A 16,556-nucleotide genomic window follows, 5' to 3' on the forward strand; every position below is an offset into this window, starting at 1 on the left:
TCCACCACTACATGTTTTGCACCACGAAATCCTGTACCTGTCCGCTCCATGCGGCCGAGTACGTGTCATAATGTCAAACGATAGCCCAACCCACATTCAGTTAGACACCTAAAGTCATCTCATTACCGAACAGCGCACCTAAAACGGCCGGCGGGAACGGCAGACTGGTGGGAGTACGCTTCACACCAGGGCATTTGCGTGTTCGGAGATGCGACTGGGACACTGGGGGTCCCGTAGACTAGATTGAATTGTCCTACATAGAGTACTACTCTGCAAAGGACAAAAATGGAATCAAAAAAAAACAAAAAAAAAAAAAGCAGTTGAACTGAAGGTGTCGGTTAAGTCGATTGCATCTGTCACTCCAGTTGACATCAAATCGTTCCCTTATCAATTTCCAGACGGTAAGTGTCTTGTTTCTCTCACCGTGCATTCTGTCTAAAAAAATTGTTGTATTCCAGGAACTCCTGTTGTCCTTTCTGTCAAGGCCAGCAGCCAACTCACAGCATCTGAAGGAGAGCGCATCACGACATGTCCGCTTTGCGACGCGAAGGTCATCGACATGCGCGATCATATAGGACGCCATATCTTACGCGCATCGACCAACACTCCCGAGGAGCCGCCTTTAAAGCAAGAGGTCGGTTTTTTTCTCAATCAAGTATCTTACTTTACTAACTTATCGCAACCAGGTTGGTCTTACAAGCCCGTGTGGCTTCTGCGGTTGTTCTGGAGTGCCTGAGTGCACTATCAGAATCACGGTACCAAGCACCGGGGCACCCACCTGGGAAACAAGACGTATATACCAGCACGCATTCAGGTATGGGTCCATCGATTCAGGATCAAAGAACAAGCCCTGTCGCAACTTACCCCTTAAATGTGTGCTCTGTCACCCTGTACTACCTCCCCAGCCCGGAAAGACCACACGAAAGGTTCCCGTACTCCCTGTTGAAGCCATATGGCGCTACAACATGACAGCGCATATCCTGGACCAGCACGAGGAGTACGCTGTCCCAGGACATAGAGAGGCCGGAGTTCCATTGCCAGTAAGCATGTGGAAGACGATGAAGCTTACGGATCTTGAACAGGGCACTTCGCACATCCCGGAGGATCGCTGGCAGCCCTTGTATGGAGATTTGTCTGAGCAGGACAAGGAGAACGTACCTGTAGCATCAGGATCTCGTCCTAAACGTCCTGCCCTCGAGTCCGCTGGGTCTCTCCCCCGGGCCTCCAAACGAGCGTGTACATTCCTCCAGCTTAGTTCGTCGGTTGTTTAGTTGTCTTTCTGCATCGTAGTTATCACTGTGTGCTTGTGTATCACTCGCTTTCAATCGATGTTGTTGCTCCCAGACCTCTCATTTGTGATCGAAATAGTTACTATATATGGCTAAATTACGGTGACTGTAACGCTGTCACGGTGGGGGGGGACCCGTCCGAAGTTACATCAGGTATATGTCATGAACTCTTATTTTACCCACCTCTTGTTCTCGTCTATGATAAGTAAGTACTGTTGTGCTCACCTACTGTCTGCGTGATCGATATCGCGTGGACTTTGAAAAAACACCGGCGGCAACACGATCCACTGCCAAAAACCATGTCTGCACCCCAAGAAATGGCTCAATTCACAACAAGATATGTGTTACTTATTCGCTAGAAAAATACTCGCGTTCATATCCTACGAGCTCGTCGTCGAACTCTCAGAACCCTGCAATAGATGCAGAATGGCAACATTTCGTTCACCCCGTTATTAACCTCTATCTGGACGCGAAGAAATCTTCCGCAGGAGATCTTGTCTCTGCCCGCTTTCGAGTTGTGTGGAATTTCGACAGCAACGCTAATAGCTTGGGCGTCGATCAGAGAGAGATTATCCTCGTAGGTTCTTACTGTGGGATAACGAATCGCACTAAAAAGCTTAACGTTAACCCTCCAGGAGGATCTTGATTTACTCTCCTTCTCATCGATCTCAAACTCGAGGACAAATTCTGGGCAACCCGACCACGGCCTTCCTCTCAGAGCTGTTTATCGGGATGCTGTTGTTGGAATTCGATATTTGCACTCAAGAACAGCAGACTCGACCTCCCAGCCAGTACATACTATATATGCCATTTGCTCAAAACTTTTGTTAGTTCTTTTAGGTATATCGCCGCATTCAGATCACATTTACCACTGCAACGAGCACGGCTCGGTTTATTGATGCTGTACGACCTGTTTGTCCTTGTAGATTGAATCTACAGCCGCAGCCTCCGGTCCCTCGCATCCCTACTGTAGCTACGACAGGCCTTCTTGACGACATTTCCCGCCGAGGTACTCTACTCCCGTCTGTTTCACAAGCTCGGCCACCAATGGGCGAAACTCCCCTCAGACCAGTGTCGACTGCACTCCTTTCAGGAAATCCATCATCCGAATCCAATGTACCGACATTCGCACCATCGACGCTGATTAGGTTTAGACCTGTGGCTCTGAGCAGACGACATTCGTGGCTGCACCCTCTCATGACAGTACCTTCGTTACACCTCCAGAAACACCTCGGATGACCATCCCAAAGTCTAGCCAATGTCAAGCACCGCCTGGCTCCATCAGCTCTACCAAAGGCTCTTTGCCTGATTCTTCTCAGCCATCCTCGTCTACTCGTAGTACTAGTTCAAACACGATGCCATCACCTCCACTGCCTTCGAGCGTCACACGATCTCTTCAATCGGAAAGCCAACCATTGGAAGGTCGCAATCCAACTCGGACCCAGCTTGTTGCATCACTGCACGACACTCCGGCCCTTCACAAGCTATCCCATGCAGAGCTAGAATCCATCGTAGCACAAGTCATCAGAGAGGAAGGTTTTGTCCAACTGGTAAGCGCTCTTAAAGTCGTCGGATGAAAGAAAGCATAACCTCAGATGGGGCTGCTAATCGGATCTTCCAGCTTGCTTCCTTGGACACCATGTGGAGAGTGAAGGGTTTACTTGGTCAATAATGCCCGATGCTCTTGAACGCTACCCATTTCTTGCTATCCTTTGAGTAGAAACTTTGCGAAATGTGGCCTTGTACGTGTATAAAATCTCTACGATCGCGGATGTTACTATCAAACACTTGTCTCATCCATTGCTTCCATCGATGTACCAGCAACCTGCAATTCATGGACGCTTTCCACACTGACACCCCTGAGTACCGTTCGATCGATCGATCTTGCTGGCGTTCGGACTCGCTTTTCACAATGACTGGTGCTGGATTTTCACCAACTGCTCCTTAGGCTGTTGCATCCACGTCATCGCATTCATTGCCATCTGGGCATCTTAATAACGATAATAGTTTGTATTACTCTGGCAGGCTAGTAGAGATGCAGACGATGTACATAACTACTGCAAATATGTGTTGAAGGTCATATATAGAGAGCGAAAGATGAAGCTTTGAAGGGCTATGAAAAATTAAAGTACGATGGAATTACTTGATTTTACAAAAATCTGGCCCTTCATGTGAAGACTTGATGTCGTGTCTGAAGGAAAAATCATTAAGTAGTGGATCTGGGCCATTGACAAATGCTTATTTACTTGACTTTGATGTGCTCCTTGACGCCTTCCAATACGAAAGTCCGATCTGAGCCATTGCAATGTTGGCAGCGATATACCGACCCAGTAGAAGATTTAGATTTTTGAGTCGTGCGTGGTTTGGAGGGCTTCCTGGTCTGAGGGGTAACGAAGAACTTCGGTGCTGGAGGTGGTTTCTCGATGAGACCCTGGTCATAGCTAAAGTCGATTCCTTCAGTTGGAGTGATGATTCCATGCCTACTACACGTCAAAAAAGGTAAAGTGAGACAGAAAAGGTGACGACTTACGATTTCATATGCTTAATCACGATAGCCTTTGTAGTTGGGCCTCCGTGGTATACATTGCATTTATTACAACGCCACACTTCCTCAGTAGCTGCGGGATATTCGGGCGCAGGGGAATTTTGAATGACATAAAGTTGTCCAATACTCAATAATTTCCAACGAGGTTCTTTATGCGATGGATTTTGATTCTCGACATAATGGAAGACCTAGAAGACGGTAAGCACGGCATAAAAATAACAAACACAGGACGAACGCCCTGACGCCAGTTCATCGCCATCCGATAGGATCCTCCATTCTCTGGCTTGGGGGAACAGTTGGAGCAGAAAAAACGACACTGGAGGTCATCCATTGTGGTTGCTGTCGTTGTTTTGGCATCGAGACCGACCAAGCTTAACAAAGAACGTGCAGCAGCCACCCCACGTTGAGAGATCAAAAATTTGCAAGGTGATATCGACATCATCAGTGCGTAACTGGATTGGGGGGCCATGCGTTGACTGTGAGAAGAAGACCCTTGGTGATACTGTACTTTGTCCCATGTAATCAATGGGAATGACCGCGGGTAAGTGCATTGGAAAACAGAGGTTGCTAGCTGCATTAACGTATCATCAGGGGCGTCGATTCCTTGGCTTTGTAGTGTCGTGGTATCTTGCACTGCATCAGTGGGGAGAGCAAGCAGTCGCGTCAGCTCAAGCTTCTTTTTATGCATATAGTCGGCACAAAAATCGGGAATTTTTTCGGCGAAAGCATCACAAGGTTGAACATCGCTTTTTGTGTCCGCAGTGGGTGGGCTTTTGATAAATTCCGCAATGTCGCATAGCTTCAGGAAATCATGGGGAGGAGGTACGATGCCCTGTGGCAACGGCCGCACGTATTTGTGGTACATAGTCAACAGTTTGGACTCCCGGATACATGACACTTCTGTTTGCTTCTCGAGGCGCCATTCTTCCTGCAATTGAGCAAGCTTGTGCTCAACTTTTGGAATCAAACGCTTCCAGCCTGAAAATCGACAACGTAAGGACAAATCTTTTCAAATATGGTAGAGCACTGACGTGCGTCGGTAAACTCCTTATCTAGTACGCCATAGTGATGATTATCGAACATGCGCTCCACATCCTTAGCATCGTGGCCGAGATCGACCAGTCTAGCTTGAAACCTAGGATATAGGATCAAGACGTGATTAGATGACGAGTCGATAGAATTTACTCACAGCTTTGTATTTTGGCTACGAAGCTCACGGGCATAGAGCGATTGTTGTGCACAATCATTGGCGACCCAAGCGTCACAGACTTCTATATGCTTCAAACTGTTAGATTTGGTAAAACGACTGGTAGGAATCTTACATTGGAATCGGAATCAACATATTTCTTGCGCGACTGCTTGAAGTCTTCTAATGCTTGTTCGGCACCTGGTTTGAGATACACCTCCAACTCTTTTGCCATTTTCTCTATGTCATCTGACCAAAAAAACTTGCAGGCCGAATCAGCAATATAATCATGGTCATGATCCTCAACACCGACTGCGCAGAAAGATCAGATACAGATAAGTCATAGTAAGACAACACCCACTGCTACTAAATGGGATCAAATCAAGAATGATCGGATCGTATTCAGAAAACTCGAATGGAAAGGCCGATTTGCAGACTAGGCTTGACGGATCGTTGGCCAGATAAGGACGTGATAATATAAAATAGTACTCACTTCTCATTGAGGCATGGTTGACATACTCTGCGCCTGATACCGAAGTCTATATCCCACACTCTCTTCCTGCCACATTCCTGAGCTTGTGGTCACGAAAGTATAAAAGAAGTAAACAGAGACCAGACAAACGTGACAGTCAGTACCACCAAATAGTAGGTCAGCCCATTCCGCCTCAGACATGCCAGGCATGCAGTCAGGAACACCGCCACGATTGACCCGAGCAGCTTTCCAGACTGAGGCTGCGTGGTTAGACGATAGAACCTTATGGAAAGCTTTATGGGCATGGAACAGATGTAAGAGGTCCACCGGTTCCAAGAAGCTACAAATCTATATTGAAGCGGAGGTCAGACAAATAAGATGCATGCGCAATGCTCGTTGACTTACCTCGAGAAGAATATCGATTGGCACAGTAACGATGAGACTAAGAGTTTTCTTTCTTCTGCCGGAACGTTTTACTGCTAATGCTGTTCCTATATCGGTTCCTTTGTCCGTCCTGACTCGCTTTGCTACGGGTTGTTTATCTGGAACTTTGAAGCAAAAGTCGGTGAGCAATTTCGTGCGGATAAAAAGTGATTACTATATGTCTCTCCGCCATAGTCACCTACAACTTCTTCACCGGGCGCCTCGCTCAAGCTGCTATATTCGCTACATTGACTGCTACTGTCTAAGTCTGTGTCCAGGTCTGTTAAATCGGGGTCCGTGCCCGAGCCATAATAGTCGTCGCAATCCCAACACATGTGAAGACCGTCGAGAGGGTTGCAGATAGTTACAAGTAGACACCAGCGACCAGAGACGCCCACGATGAGGCTGAAAGTAGTATAGACTCTAGAGCGAAACTGAAAAAGTCGCGCTTTATGATGCTGACCTCTAATTAATATTTTTAAGTTCCGTCATTGATGCCGAAGGTCGCCAGATGAGATAGGGAAATAAAACGTACTCATATGGTGCCCGAGAGTCACGGAAGGTTTGGTCAATTTGGGGGTTTAACCGGGCCAAATCAAAAAAATATTTAGGGTTCACATTTTCATCAAAAACAACATTTTAGAACTGATCATACGGAGACTGACTATATCAACGCAAACGCTCGATGCTCAGATCTCAGAGCTCGGTGCTGGATGCTTCACGGTGGATTGTTGAGTGGTTCTTGTCTGTTGTGCTCAGTGCTCACCTAGTACCGCTCCTGCATGATTGATATCGCGCGGACTTTGAAAAAACACCGGCGGCAACACGTCCGCTGCCAAAAACCATGATAGAACTTTCTGCACCCCAGGAAATGGCTCAATTCACGACAACATCTGTTTCTTATCCGCTAGCAAAATACTCGCGTTCATATCCTACGAGCTCGTCGTTGAACTCTCAGAACCCTGCAACAGATGCAGAATGGCAACATTTCGTTCACCCCGTTATTAACCTCTATCTGGACGCGAAGAAATCTTCCGCAGGAGATCTTGTCTCTGTCCGCTTTCGAGTTGTATGGAATTTCGACAGCAACACTAATAGCTTGGGCGTCGATCAGAGAGAGATTATCCTCGTAGGCTCTTACTGTGGGATAACGAATCGCACCAAAAAGCTTAACGTTAACCCTCCAGGAGGATCTTGATTTACTCTCCTTCTCATCGATCTCAAACTCGAGGACAAATTCTGGGCAACCCGACCATGGCCTTCCTCTCAGAGCTGTCTATCGGGATGCTGTTGTCGGAATTCGGTATCTGCACTCGAAAACAGCAGACTCGACCTCCCAGCCAGTACATATATGCCGTTTGCTCAAAACTTTTTACCAAGTTATTTCTTTTAGGTATATCGCCGCATTCAGATCACATTTACCACTGCAACGAGCGCGGCTCAGTTCATCGATGCTGTACGACCTGTTTGTCCTTGTAGATTGAATCCACAGCCGCAGCCTCCGGTCCCTCGCATCCCTACTGTAGCCACGACAGGCCTTCTTGACGACATTTCCCGCCGAGGTACTATATTCCCGTCTGTTTCACAAGCTCGGCCATCAATGGGCGAAACTCCCCTCAGACCAGTGTCGGCTGCACTTCCTTCAGGAAATCCATCATCCAAATCCAATGTACCAACCTTCGCACCATCGACGCCGATTAGGTTTACACCTGTGTCTCTGAGCAGTAGTTCTACGAAAACGACATCCGTGGCTGCACCCTCTCATGACAGTACCTTCATGGCACCTCCAGAAACACCTCGGATGACCATCCCACAGTCTAGCCAATGCCAAGCACCGTCTGGCTCTATCAGCTCCACCAAAGGCTCTTTACCTGATTCTTCCCAGCCATCCTCGTCTACTCGCAGTACTAGTTCAAACACGATGCCACCGCCTCCACTGCCACCGAGCGTCACACGATCTCTTCAGTCGGAAAACCGATCATTAGAAAGTCACAATTCAACTCGGACCCAGCTTGTTGCATCACTGCACGACACTCCGGCCCTCCACAAGCTATCCCATGCAGAGCTAGAATCCATCGTAGCCCAAGTCATCAGAGAGGAAGGTTTTGTCCAACTGGTAAGCGCTCTCAAAGTCGTCAAATGAACGAAAACATAACCTCAGATGGCGTTGCTAATCAGATCTTTCAGCTTGCTTCCTTGGACACCATGTGGAGAGTGAAGGGTTTACTTGGTCAATAATGCCTGATGCTCTTGAACGCTACCCATTTCTTGCTATCCTTTGAGTATGTGGCCTTGTACGTGTGTATACAGTCTCTACGATCGCGAATGTCGCTATCAAGCACTTGTCTCATCCATTGCTTCCATCGATGTACCTGCAACCTGCAACTCGTGAACGCTTTCCACACCGACAGCTCTGAGTACCGTTTCGATCTTCTCTTGTTCTAATGCCTGGCGTTCGGTATCGCTCTTTACCATCAGCATGCCAGCAAACCCAAGTGAGTTGACGCTCAACGTCGCTCCCAACTCTCCTAGGGTATAGGTTTCCCAGCGTCGCGGAATTAAGTGCATGTGTTCCAGGGTTAGGATCACATTATAGGAGGGGGTACCAGACGGGTAGTCCGGGGAATGTCGTACAGTCGAAATCACAAGATCCAAGAGGGACAGGAATGGAAGGAACAACGCTTGTTCGAGCTGCTCCGGTGACGCGCTATTCGACAGAGTCGGAAGCCGATATACATGATTAGCGTATCCCACCGATGACAGCGAAAACGGTTTGCCTGAGGGTGAGCTTGGTTCGATCATAGATATCTAGGAGAGCAACAGCATCAAGTACCTGAAACTTCAAGGTTCGCAGCTCTGGCTAATATTTCGATCGGAGGTCCATCATCCTCGACTTCGATGAACTGGATATGTTTATGACTTTGGCTAGCTCCACTGTTTGATCCGCCTTTGATGAATGCTCAGTAAAGTTTGCCATCAGACGAGAGATCCTCACAATTGTAGAAAGCGAAATAGTTTTTACGTGCTTTGCGGGCGGCAAGGAGCAACAGATAAGTTTGGACTAGATCATGAGGCAGCAGGGGTGAATTTTGCGGCATGAATTCTGTCGATCATATGCATCAGTGCGTGATCATGGAGTTTAGGTAGCTGGTAGGGAACCTTTGGTTACAAGAAGGAAATGATGGGGAACGACCGAGTACTTGTTTAACTGAATACATTTGAGCTGACTCGGATGCTCGTATGGAGAAATCTGAGCGTACCAGTACACCATATTCCGTCCCGGACGATTCGTCGCGTAAATCACCAACATGAAGATTCGGGACGTATGGAGGTGCAAACGGATCATATTTCTTGACAGTCTCATCCGACCGATCAGATGGTGTGATTCCTGCTTCCCCAGCAGGTGGGGACACGGCTGGTTTCTTTTGAAGCGCCGTACATATGCGGATCTCCCACTGTGGATTGATCGCTCGTATGAATTACGATGAGAGCAGACGGAAACACACCTCTGTCCCAAGTTCCTCGTGCTTGCTCACTTCTGACGGGAAGAAAAACAGATCCCCTGAAGATTGCGCAGCTTCAAACTGGCTGGGTAACGCGGATATGATATCAGAGGCATTCATGACTGAACTGCATGTCAATATTTGGTCGTCGGCGTGTGAGCACAAATCGAGCCTCCTGTAGTAATAAGGCTAGTACTTACCAAGTAAACAAGCAAAATATGGAGGCCGTGTCAAACTTGTTTGTAACAATTGGACCATCACGACAGATCAAGCTTAAGCTCAGGTATCGTGACCATCATTCTTAGAACACAGGCACTGTACACAGAGGAAATGCAATGTACATAGAGATAGAGTGCATCGGAAAGGAACAGTTGCAGCCACAGACCTGTCAACAGCCAGACGAAGAGAATAAGCAATACTGATGTGTCCCACTGCGACTTTGCAGTCAGATTGCAGTATGCAATGCCGATACTTATTGTTACTACTAGGCTTAATGCACATTGCATAATGTCCGCGCTCCGCCTCTCGCCGCTCTGCTCGGTGGTTTCCAAACCGGCATCCTTGACATATGTAACTGTTCACGACCACCATCGATTTACATAATTGATGAAACACGTAGGTTCACGTGTGTCCATGTTTCGCAATGATGATATCTGATACAGTGTAAATGTACAAACAGGGAGCAAAAGATATCGAAAAGGGAAATTGGTAACAATACCGTAGTCACAGACTGACAGCATACGATACCGTTGAAAAGGTCTGGAAATAGCCGCACTGCGTGTAAACGTACTCGTTATGCCTGACCCACTCGGCCTTTGTGTTTGATTGCTTCCTCCATTCTCTCTCTCAATGTCAATGCACGAATGTAGAACATTGCAGCAATTAATGACCATAGTGCCGCATTTGTACCCTATTGTGTTGTATGAGAAAACCGGCAGTACAAGACGTATGGAGACTCACTTGGTAAAATAAAACCGTTCCGGCGGCTTGCATGATCAGTAACACCACTCTAAGAGCGATGCTCCTAAATATAGCAGTTCCCTTGAGGATGGGGATAGGATATTCCAGCGCGATTATAATAAACCCGAGGGCCATGGTGCCTATCTGCACAATAGGGTACTTGACAATAACATTGATGAACAGAGAAAATTTGGGTGACGGTCTATTACAAGAGAACGTGAATATAAATTAGTACAACAAAGTCTTCTGACACTTACTGCAGACCACCGGGAGAGCGCAAGATGCCACCGATGAAGTCCCAAAAGAACTTGCGGAAGAAGAAACCCCAGAAACTGGCCCATACTGCATCTGTTAACATCAGGTGAGATGATTTTCGCCAAAAAAAAAGGGATGCGACGTACAAACACTGGCCGTGAGGGAGATGTAGCGACTTAACTCGTGCCAGATGAGCTTTCCCATTGGTTGAAGAGGTTGGTGGTTAACAAAGGGGTAGTAGATGAGCAAAGAAACGGAGTGTATCACGAGCGCTGCTCGGAATCGACTTGAAAGAAAAGGATTGGTGTGTCGAAAGGAAGCGAATGGAAACGTGCAATAGTGCACAAGGAGGAGACCGGCTCAACCTCAACGAAAAGCAATGAAAGAAAGTTGGTGAAAGTCGGAAGCTCTAGTGATACAAAGATGAAGACTTTATATAGAGGACACAAATACACTTGGGGGGATGTTACGGCGCAACCTGGCACTGCTACGTACCAACTTCGCGCTCGTACTGCATATAGGTAACAATCTCCGATTATTGACTATTTTTACAAGAGTGTGTATTGTTCGGTTATTACATAAGCAAAATTTAAAGTTGGAAACTCAACATTTCTTCAGACGAGGCTCGGCAAAATAATTCATTGTATTATACGGGTTATTACGAAAATTAATTAAGAGTGTCAAGTGCAACTTGGAGGGACTTGAATATTTGTTGAACGAGCTCAAACTCAACAAAAGTGTATTTGCCTAACGAATTCAATGACAGACTATGGGAAACCGGTTGTCAAAGGCGGCGAAATAGTATTGGTGGATATCTTGGGATGCACACTGCACAGGGAGTCCACGGAGTGATTGACATACAAGCGGTGGCCTGATATGCTGCACTGTTCTGTTCGAGGTCCATTCTTCCTAGTAGCGCGCACGTACCGCATTCACACATGTCAAATATCGGATGAGGTGCAATTGCCGGCCGGGTTGACCGCCCAGAGGCAGTATCGTTTTGCCAATGATTACTTCAACTTGGCAGGTAGGTACTCACCTGGAGGCGATTATCGCGCTGGAGTGACATAGTCGTCATGAAACGAACGTGAAAAGCACAGAGTGATGAATAGACAAAGTCCTATTGGCGTCCGCCACCATCGCCACCATCACTTATCTATTCGTGGCTTTAGCTGTGCTTCTCGAATAAATCCGTGCGAACCAAGAATTGCGGACCGTGAGCAAGAGAATACCGTCCCCGAAGATCATCATCAAATGGTTTATCGCCGACGATTGCTTGAATACATGCTGGTAGTTACTGTACTATGTTAAAGCGAGTAGAGCCACTTCAACGCTACCGTCAACAAAGACAAAGCAAAGATTCACACGATCTAGTAGAGCGCCCTTAGCATCTATCGTCCATGGCGTCCAAGAAAAAACCTGCGAAAGTGCCTCCTGTTCTTTCTACCTCAAGAGACCTCGTGCCAGTAGGGCCACGACATGTTCAAGTCTCAAAACACGGAGGTAAACGAGATGAAAATGGTCTTAAACCTACCACTTCTCGAGCCTTGGTGTTACGAAATGGTAAATTTGGAGCAAGAGGCACTGGGGAGGTTATGCTTTCAAGTAAAATGAGTGGTAGGGAAAAACTTGATTTGCTCGCAGGCAAGTTGTACATCTTGCCGATTGCCACGCGATCCGCTCATTCGAGGTACAATGGCAGAGGACCTTGTCAATGAGCACGCACGAACTGCTGTAATGTCACCTCTGAAACTGGCAAAATGTATCAAGATCGCAGATTCTCAGTTCAATGGTACGCGATCACATGCATAAGTCATACCTTTGTCTCATGTGGTCTAGCATATTTGGACGATATCACCAATTTGCAAGACCCGGAATCTTTCCACCGTAAGATCACCGAGGAGCTCAATGCTCGTACACCGTATGGTACGACAAAGAACGGTAGGGAGGTACGATCAGATCCCTCCTATGTGGCGTCCATCATCGCAATCAGGTACGTTGTCCGATGCTCCATTTTTAACCGGTTCAATCATATGTCGGCTATGTAGGATTCACAATACGTACATGGTTGCTTCGGCATGGAAGGTCGTCCTCGATTCTTTGCGAACGCTTGAGAAGTCCGGCCTCAATGACGCAACGGCTCACATCCAGCTGCAGAAGGATCAGGGTTTACTATCTCGTTATCTTATCGTTTGTGATTTGGTGTCTAACCTAGTTGATCTTGGTCAAAAGAAATTCTCTGTACTTGCTACCACTACGCGTACGGCAACATCTTGTCAATTTTGTGCATCACAAGCTCTAACTATGCGACAGCCCATTATGCTCGTTACTTCAAGGCGGTTGAGAACACCGATCCTGGTGAACCCGAGATGGCCTTTGACTGGGCTGGTCTCAAGGATGCATGCAAGTCATTCTTAGACTCCATCATCATTGAGCTATGTTTCCCCAAACAACCCTATCCGAAGAGGATTTTATACCACATCCTGCACGATGCAGTTGACGAGTCTCCGAGAGAAGCAAAACGTTTTCCTCAGACTATGTGGGATGCCGTCGGCGAGTTATCTGTATGTTGTAGAGCTGCAGGTCTTCCATAGGTCTCCTTCGCTGATCATCGGTATCCGTAGGTCGTATTAGAACTCCAGGAGCTTCTTGATAGTCCTTTATTGGGAGCGCAGGGTGAGAAGATGAAGCAGACACCCCGCAAGATGCCCGAGCAGTATGAGCAATGGCTTGATGCGCAGATATTTTCCCAGCAAGCATCAAATAGCTACGCCAATTTCAAGGACCTCGTTTACCCGCTCAACCGCACTGAAGACCGGGCAGTCCTCAAAGACATGTGGAAACATGTTGACGTGGTACGTTCTGCAGTAATTTTCTTATCAGTCCTGTTGCCCTGACATTACAAATTCTAGAATTACCAAAATGTTTCCAACATGTCCATAGATACTCTTTGGCAGCTTGATGAAGCCCTCCGCCGTACACCTCAATGGAGTTCATTCTATGTCCCCCACCTTGCAGGTCACGATTCAGATTCAGAAGATGGGGGTGATTTGAGTTTGATCCCATTCAAGAACAAGGGCGGAAAGAAAGGCGGTGGACACAAGCGACCATCGAAGAAGATGCTCACCATTACTGATGGTCGTGCAGACGACGGCAGTGATGACTCCATGCCCGAGCTCCAATCCGTCTCCGACTCCTCTGACGCAAGCGGCGACGATATGATCGACTCTGACCAGAACTTTGGGGATGAAGACGATGACAGTGACGAGTATGAGACAGAATCTGAATATGATTCCGATGAAGATGAGCAATATCGCAATATGTTGCGAGAGGCTATGGATACTGCGATGGCCATCCCCGAATTTTTCGATGCGAAGACAGAAGTGCCCGAGTTTGAAGCGATAGCTGAGGAGAAGAAGGGCAATCCGTTCTTAAAGCTCCTTGGCTCATTAAGAGGTCGAGTTAATAGCTCTTATAGTTATCATCCGCTTACATTGGTTGTGGAACACAGGGCGTATGTTCTCATCAAGCGCGAAGCTCAGTTCTGCGAAGCGCAATGAACCTCGCAAGGGCATTTTCACTCCCAAGACTACTGCTCCAAAGCCCAAGCCAGGTCCGGCTCTCAAGATCGATTTGTCCGGTATTCCAGACGATGAACTACCTCCACTGCGACCCCTTCCGACTCCTCGGAAGAAACGAGTTCCCAGGGCCCTCGGGGCCAAGCCTCCACAAGCTGCTGGTTTGTGTCCGGCAATTTTTTCCCGTACATCCAGACCTGATTTATTTCCATGCAGGAGCCTCTTCTGCGCAGCCTAAAGATACTCGCACGACAGTCGAAGAGGTCGACGATGAGGATGACGCTGATGCTGACACTGCCTCTGCTAGCAAGAAGAAAAAGAAAAAGAAGCCAAAGAAGAAGAAGACCGACACGGATCTGCCTGTCCTCCCCGAAGATGCCCCCGTGTCTCCTGTGTCACCTGCAGCGCGCGTAGCCTCTCCCCCCTCTAGCCCCTCAAAGCCAAGCCCTGTTAGGAGGGCTAGCTTGAATAGCTCGGCGACAACCCTTCTCAACAACATGTCGACTGCTTCATTGCCGTTGACAGAACAAACTACGGCTCATTCTGGTCATTCTTTCCTACAGGAGGTCCCTCAGAAGGAGAAGATCAAATCTCGTCCAGATCATGCATCCATGTTCAACCGCGGGTTTTTGGCCAAGGGCAAAGACAAAGCCAAGGATAAAGAGGAAAGCAAGGATAATGTGAACAGCAAACACACGTGGTTTTCGAAACTGGGTAAGAAGACGACTGGGTACATGCATCAGCTGCTTCGTGCTGGAGACGACGAGAGACGAGGAGCAATGAAGTGGGAGAGCTTTCTCAAGGTGCCTCGTTTTTTCCTTTGGTATCAACTCCGGGAATGTTCACACATGTCCACAGGTTATGCGTGACATGGGCTTTTCATATGATCCCAGTACCGCTGGGTCGTCTGTGCGATTCGATCCGCCTCACGAGGGAGATAGGGTATGTTATCCAGTATATCAGGAATTTGACCATGATGCTGAGCTGCTTACACAGTCTATTACATTCCACAAGCGTATGTACAACCTTGCCGACTAAGCTCCCTTTCTTATCTTCGTTTTTTTATAGCTCACCCGGATCCCACTCTGTATCCTGTGAAGATCAAGGAATTCGGTAAGAAATTAAAAGATTACTACGGATGGGATGAGGAAGATTTCCTGAAGCGGGCTGCTGCTGCTGCGTAATTAATCTCTTTGATTGTTTTGCTAAATCATCCTGTGGACCTTGCCTATCGTTATGATACACCATGTAATGTATGAGAATGTCCGTAGAAGTGTGGTATTCGAAATGAACTACTCGTCTCACCCGTCATAAGCGGCCGCCTGTGGTATAATCAACTCATATGGGAGGTGGTCCTATGACCTTGATTGCGGCTCTATCTAGATGAGTCTTGGATGCTTGGGCTGGAGCACAATATTTAGAACTAATCAGGCGCAAGGCTCTTACACTCACGACGGCCAGTCTCAATTGCGCTAATCATGCCTTGTTGCCAGTTCTCAGCAAGTGCCTTGGACATGGCAGGGTCGCGGTTCCGCAAAGATGCACCACCATCTCGGAGAGAGAACCATAAGAATCGAATTAAATCCTCACAGAGGATAATAATTTGAGCAGTGTCGGTGCCCCGGCGCTCATTTACACATGCAACGGTCTCCTCACTGGCCTCGTTTATTTCTTCTAAGCGTGCAATGAAACTTGCTCGAGTTTCGACACCTCCTCCATGCATCTGTGGGATTTCAGACGTACTGAGGATACCGACGGAGAGTACTCACTCGGAAGAAATGGGAAGCGCTCGGGGGATTCGATCGACGCTCAATTTCGATCACAAAGCTGTTGCACTGCATTTAGCTGCTGGCACGGGGTCGCATATGATCAACTGACCAATGCGTAGCCAGTCGGTCCGGTGGACTATTTGCGAGATCCATTGCCCATATCGCCCAGTTATGCAATTCATCCCTCCAGTTATTGATCCACTTGGAAAGGGCCGTATTTAGGGCGTTACTGGCTGGGTCACTTGCAAGGCTTTCGCGTAGATTTGGGTTGCATCGTAATTTGTGGGTTTTCCACGACGCGATCTGACATTCCTTGGAGCAATAACGTACCAGTCTGCAAAACCAGGATTAGCTAATAATATTTATTGTAGGCAGTGAGGAGCGGCTCCTCCGCGAGTTCTGCTTACCGGCAGCGACCGCATGTCTTGACTTTGTCGCGACCGACGTCGGTGTTGCAGTACATACACCGCCCCTTGAAATCCTTATCTTCTGAAGACATTGCAACTTGAATACAAAAGAGAAGAGCGGCTGGCCCAGCGGTGAATTTAATAGCGGGTTGATTACCTAATCTAATGT

At 47.6% G+C, this 16,556-nt stretch overlaps 7 protein-coding genes across 7 annotated transcripts; 4 read left to right on the plus strand and 3 right to left on the minus strand.

Moving 5' to 3' along the window:
- Positions 1-686: 686 nt before the first annotated feature.
- Positions 687-1,103, plus strand: HD556DRAFT_1215679 (uncharacterized protein; the record flags this gene model as incomplete). The annotated part of the gene is made up of 1 exon (XM_041296675.1): positions 687-1,103. A coding segment is annotated over one exon (417 nt), but the record flags the coding sequence as incomplete, so codon positions are not given.
- A 523-nt stretch (positions 1,104-1,626) lies between these two features.
- Positions 1,627-2,961, plus strand: HD556DRAFT_1231166 (uncharacterized protein; the record flags this gene model as incomplete). Its single annotated transcript, XM_041297408.1, has 5 exons — positions 1,627-1,866; positions 1,925-2,080; positions 2,130-2,437; positions 2,494-2,839; positions 2,911-2,961. Coding segments are annotated over 5 exons (1,101 nt in total), but the record flags the coding sequence as incomplete, so codon positions are not given.
- A 319-nt stretch (positions 2,962-3,280) lies between these two features.
- HD556DRAFT_1344554 (uncharacterized protein) lies at positions 3,281-6,501 on the minus strand. Its single transcript, XM_041302207.1, is given in 14 exon segments — positions 3,281-3,480; positions 3,536-3,769; positions 3,820-4,022; positions 4,070-4,812; positions 4,866-4,969; positions 5,024-5,112; positions 5,157-5,332; positions 5,382-5,461; positions 5,514-5,590; positions 5,643-5,840; positions 5,898-6,040; positions 6,091-6,373; positions 6,430-6,435; positions 6,451-6,501. The coding sequence occupies 12 exon segments, from the start codon at positions 6,248-6,250 to the stop codon at positions 3,429-3,431; spliced, it is 2,259 nt and encodes a 752-aa protein (XP_041163964.1). The 5' UTR covers positions 6,251-6,373; positions 6,430-6,435; positions 6,451-6,501; the 3' UTR covers positions 3,281-3,428.
- Positions 6,502-6,786: 285 nt separating this feature from the next.
- Positions 6,787-8,153, plus strand: HD556DRAFT_1231134 (uncharacterized protein; the record flags this gene model as incomplete). The annotated part of the gene is made up of 4 exons (XM_041297405.1): positions 6,787-7,044; positions 7,103-7,258; positions 7,309-8,031; positions 8,103-8,153. The coding sequence occupies 4 exons, from the start codon at positions 6,787-6,789 to the stop codon at positions 8,151-8,153; spliced, it is 1,188 nt and encodes a 395-aa protein (XP_041163965.1).
- A 96-nt stretch (positions 8,154-8,249) lies between these two features.
- HD556DRAFT_1430510 (ATP adenylyltransferase-domain-containing protein) lies at positions 8,250-10,837 on the minus strand (the record flags this gene model as incomplete). The annotated part of the gene is made up of 9 exons (XM_041304911.1): positions 8,250-8,692; positions 8,749-8,862; positions 8,911-9,018; positions 9,075-9,123; positions 9,176-9,370; positions 9,422-9,499; positions 10,379-10,580; positions 10,636-10,726; positions 10,780-10,837. 9 exons carry the CDS (start codon positions 10,835-10,837, stop codon positions 8,250-8,252), a joined length of 1,338 nt encoding a protein of 445 aa, XP_041163966.1.
- A 1,159-nt stretch (positions 10,838-11,996) lies between these two features.
- On the plus strand, positions 11,997-15,515 carry HD556DRAFT_62482 (uncharacterized protein). Its single transcript, XM_041311120.1, has 11 exons — positions 11,997-12,277; positions 12,336-12,425; positions 12,473-12,626; positions 12,682-12,893; positions 12,947-13,197; positions 13,258-13,488; positions 13,546-14,089; positions 14,145-14,372; positions 14,428-15,014; positions 15,070-15,226; positions 15,280-15,515. Exons 1-11 carry the CDS (start codon positions 12,034-12,036, stop codon positions 15,393-15,395), a joined length of 2,814 nt encoding a protein of 937 aa, XP_041163967.1. The 5' UTR covers positions 11,997-12,033; the 3' UTR covers positions 15,396-15,515.
- A 34-nt stretch (positions 15,516-15,549) lies between these two features.
- HD556DRAFT_1439402 (uncharacterized protein) lies at positions 15,550-16,479 on the minus strand (the record flags this gene model as incomplete). Its single annotated transcript, XM_041305960.1, has 5 exons — positions 15,550-15,614; positions 15,664-15,934; positions 15,981-16,038; positions 16,090-16,314; positions 16,388-16,479. 5 exons carry the CDS (start codon positions 16,477-16,479, stop codon positions 15,550-15,552), a joined length of 711 nt encoding a protein of 236 aa, XP_041163968.1.
- Positions 16,480-16,556: the final 77 nt, after the last annotated feature.

The sequence above is a fragment of the Suillus plorans genome, assembly GCF_016647745.1.
Source record: "Suillus plorans strain S12 chromosome Unknown HD556scaffold_10, whole genome shotgun sequence".
In the NCBI taxonomy this organism is placed as follows: domain Eukaryota; kingdom Fungi; phylum Basidiomycota; class Agaricomycetes; order Boletales; family Suillaceae; genus Suillus; species Suillus plorans.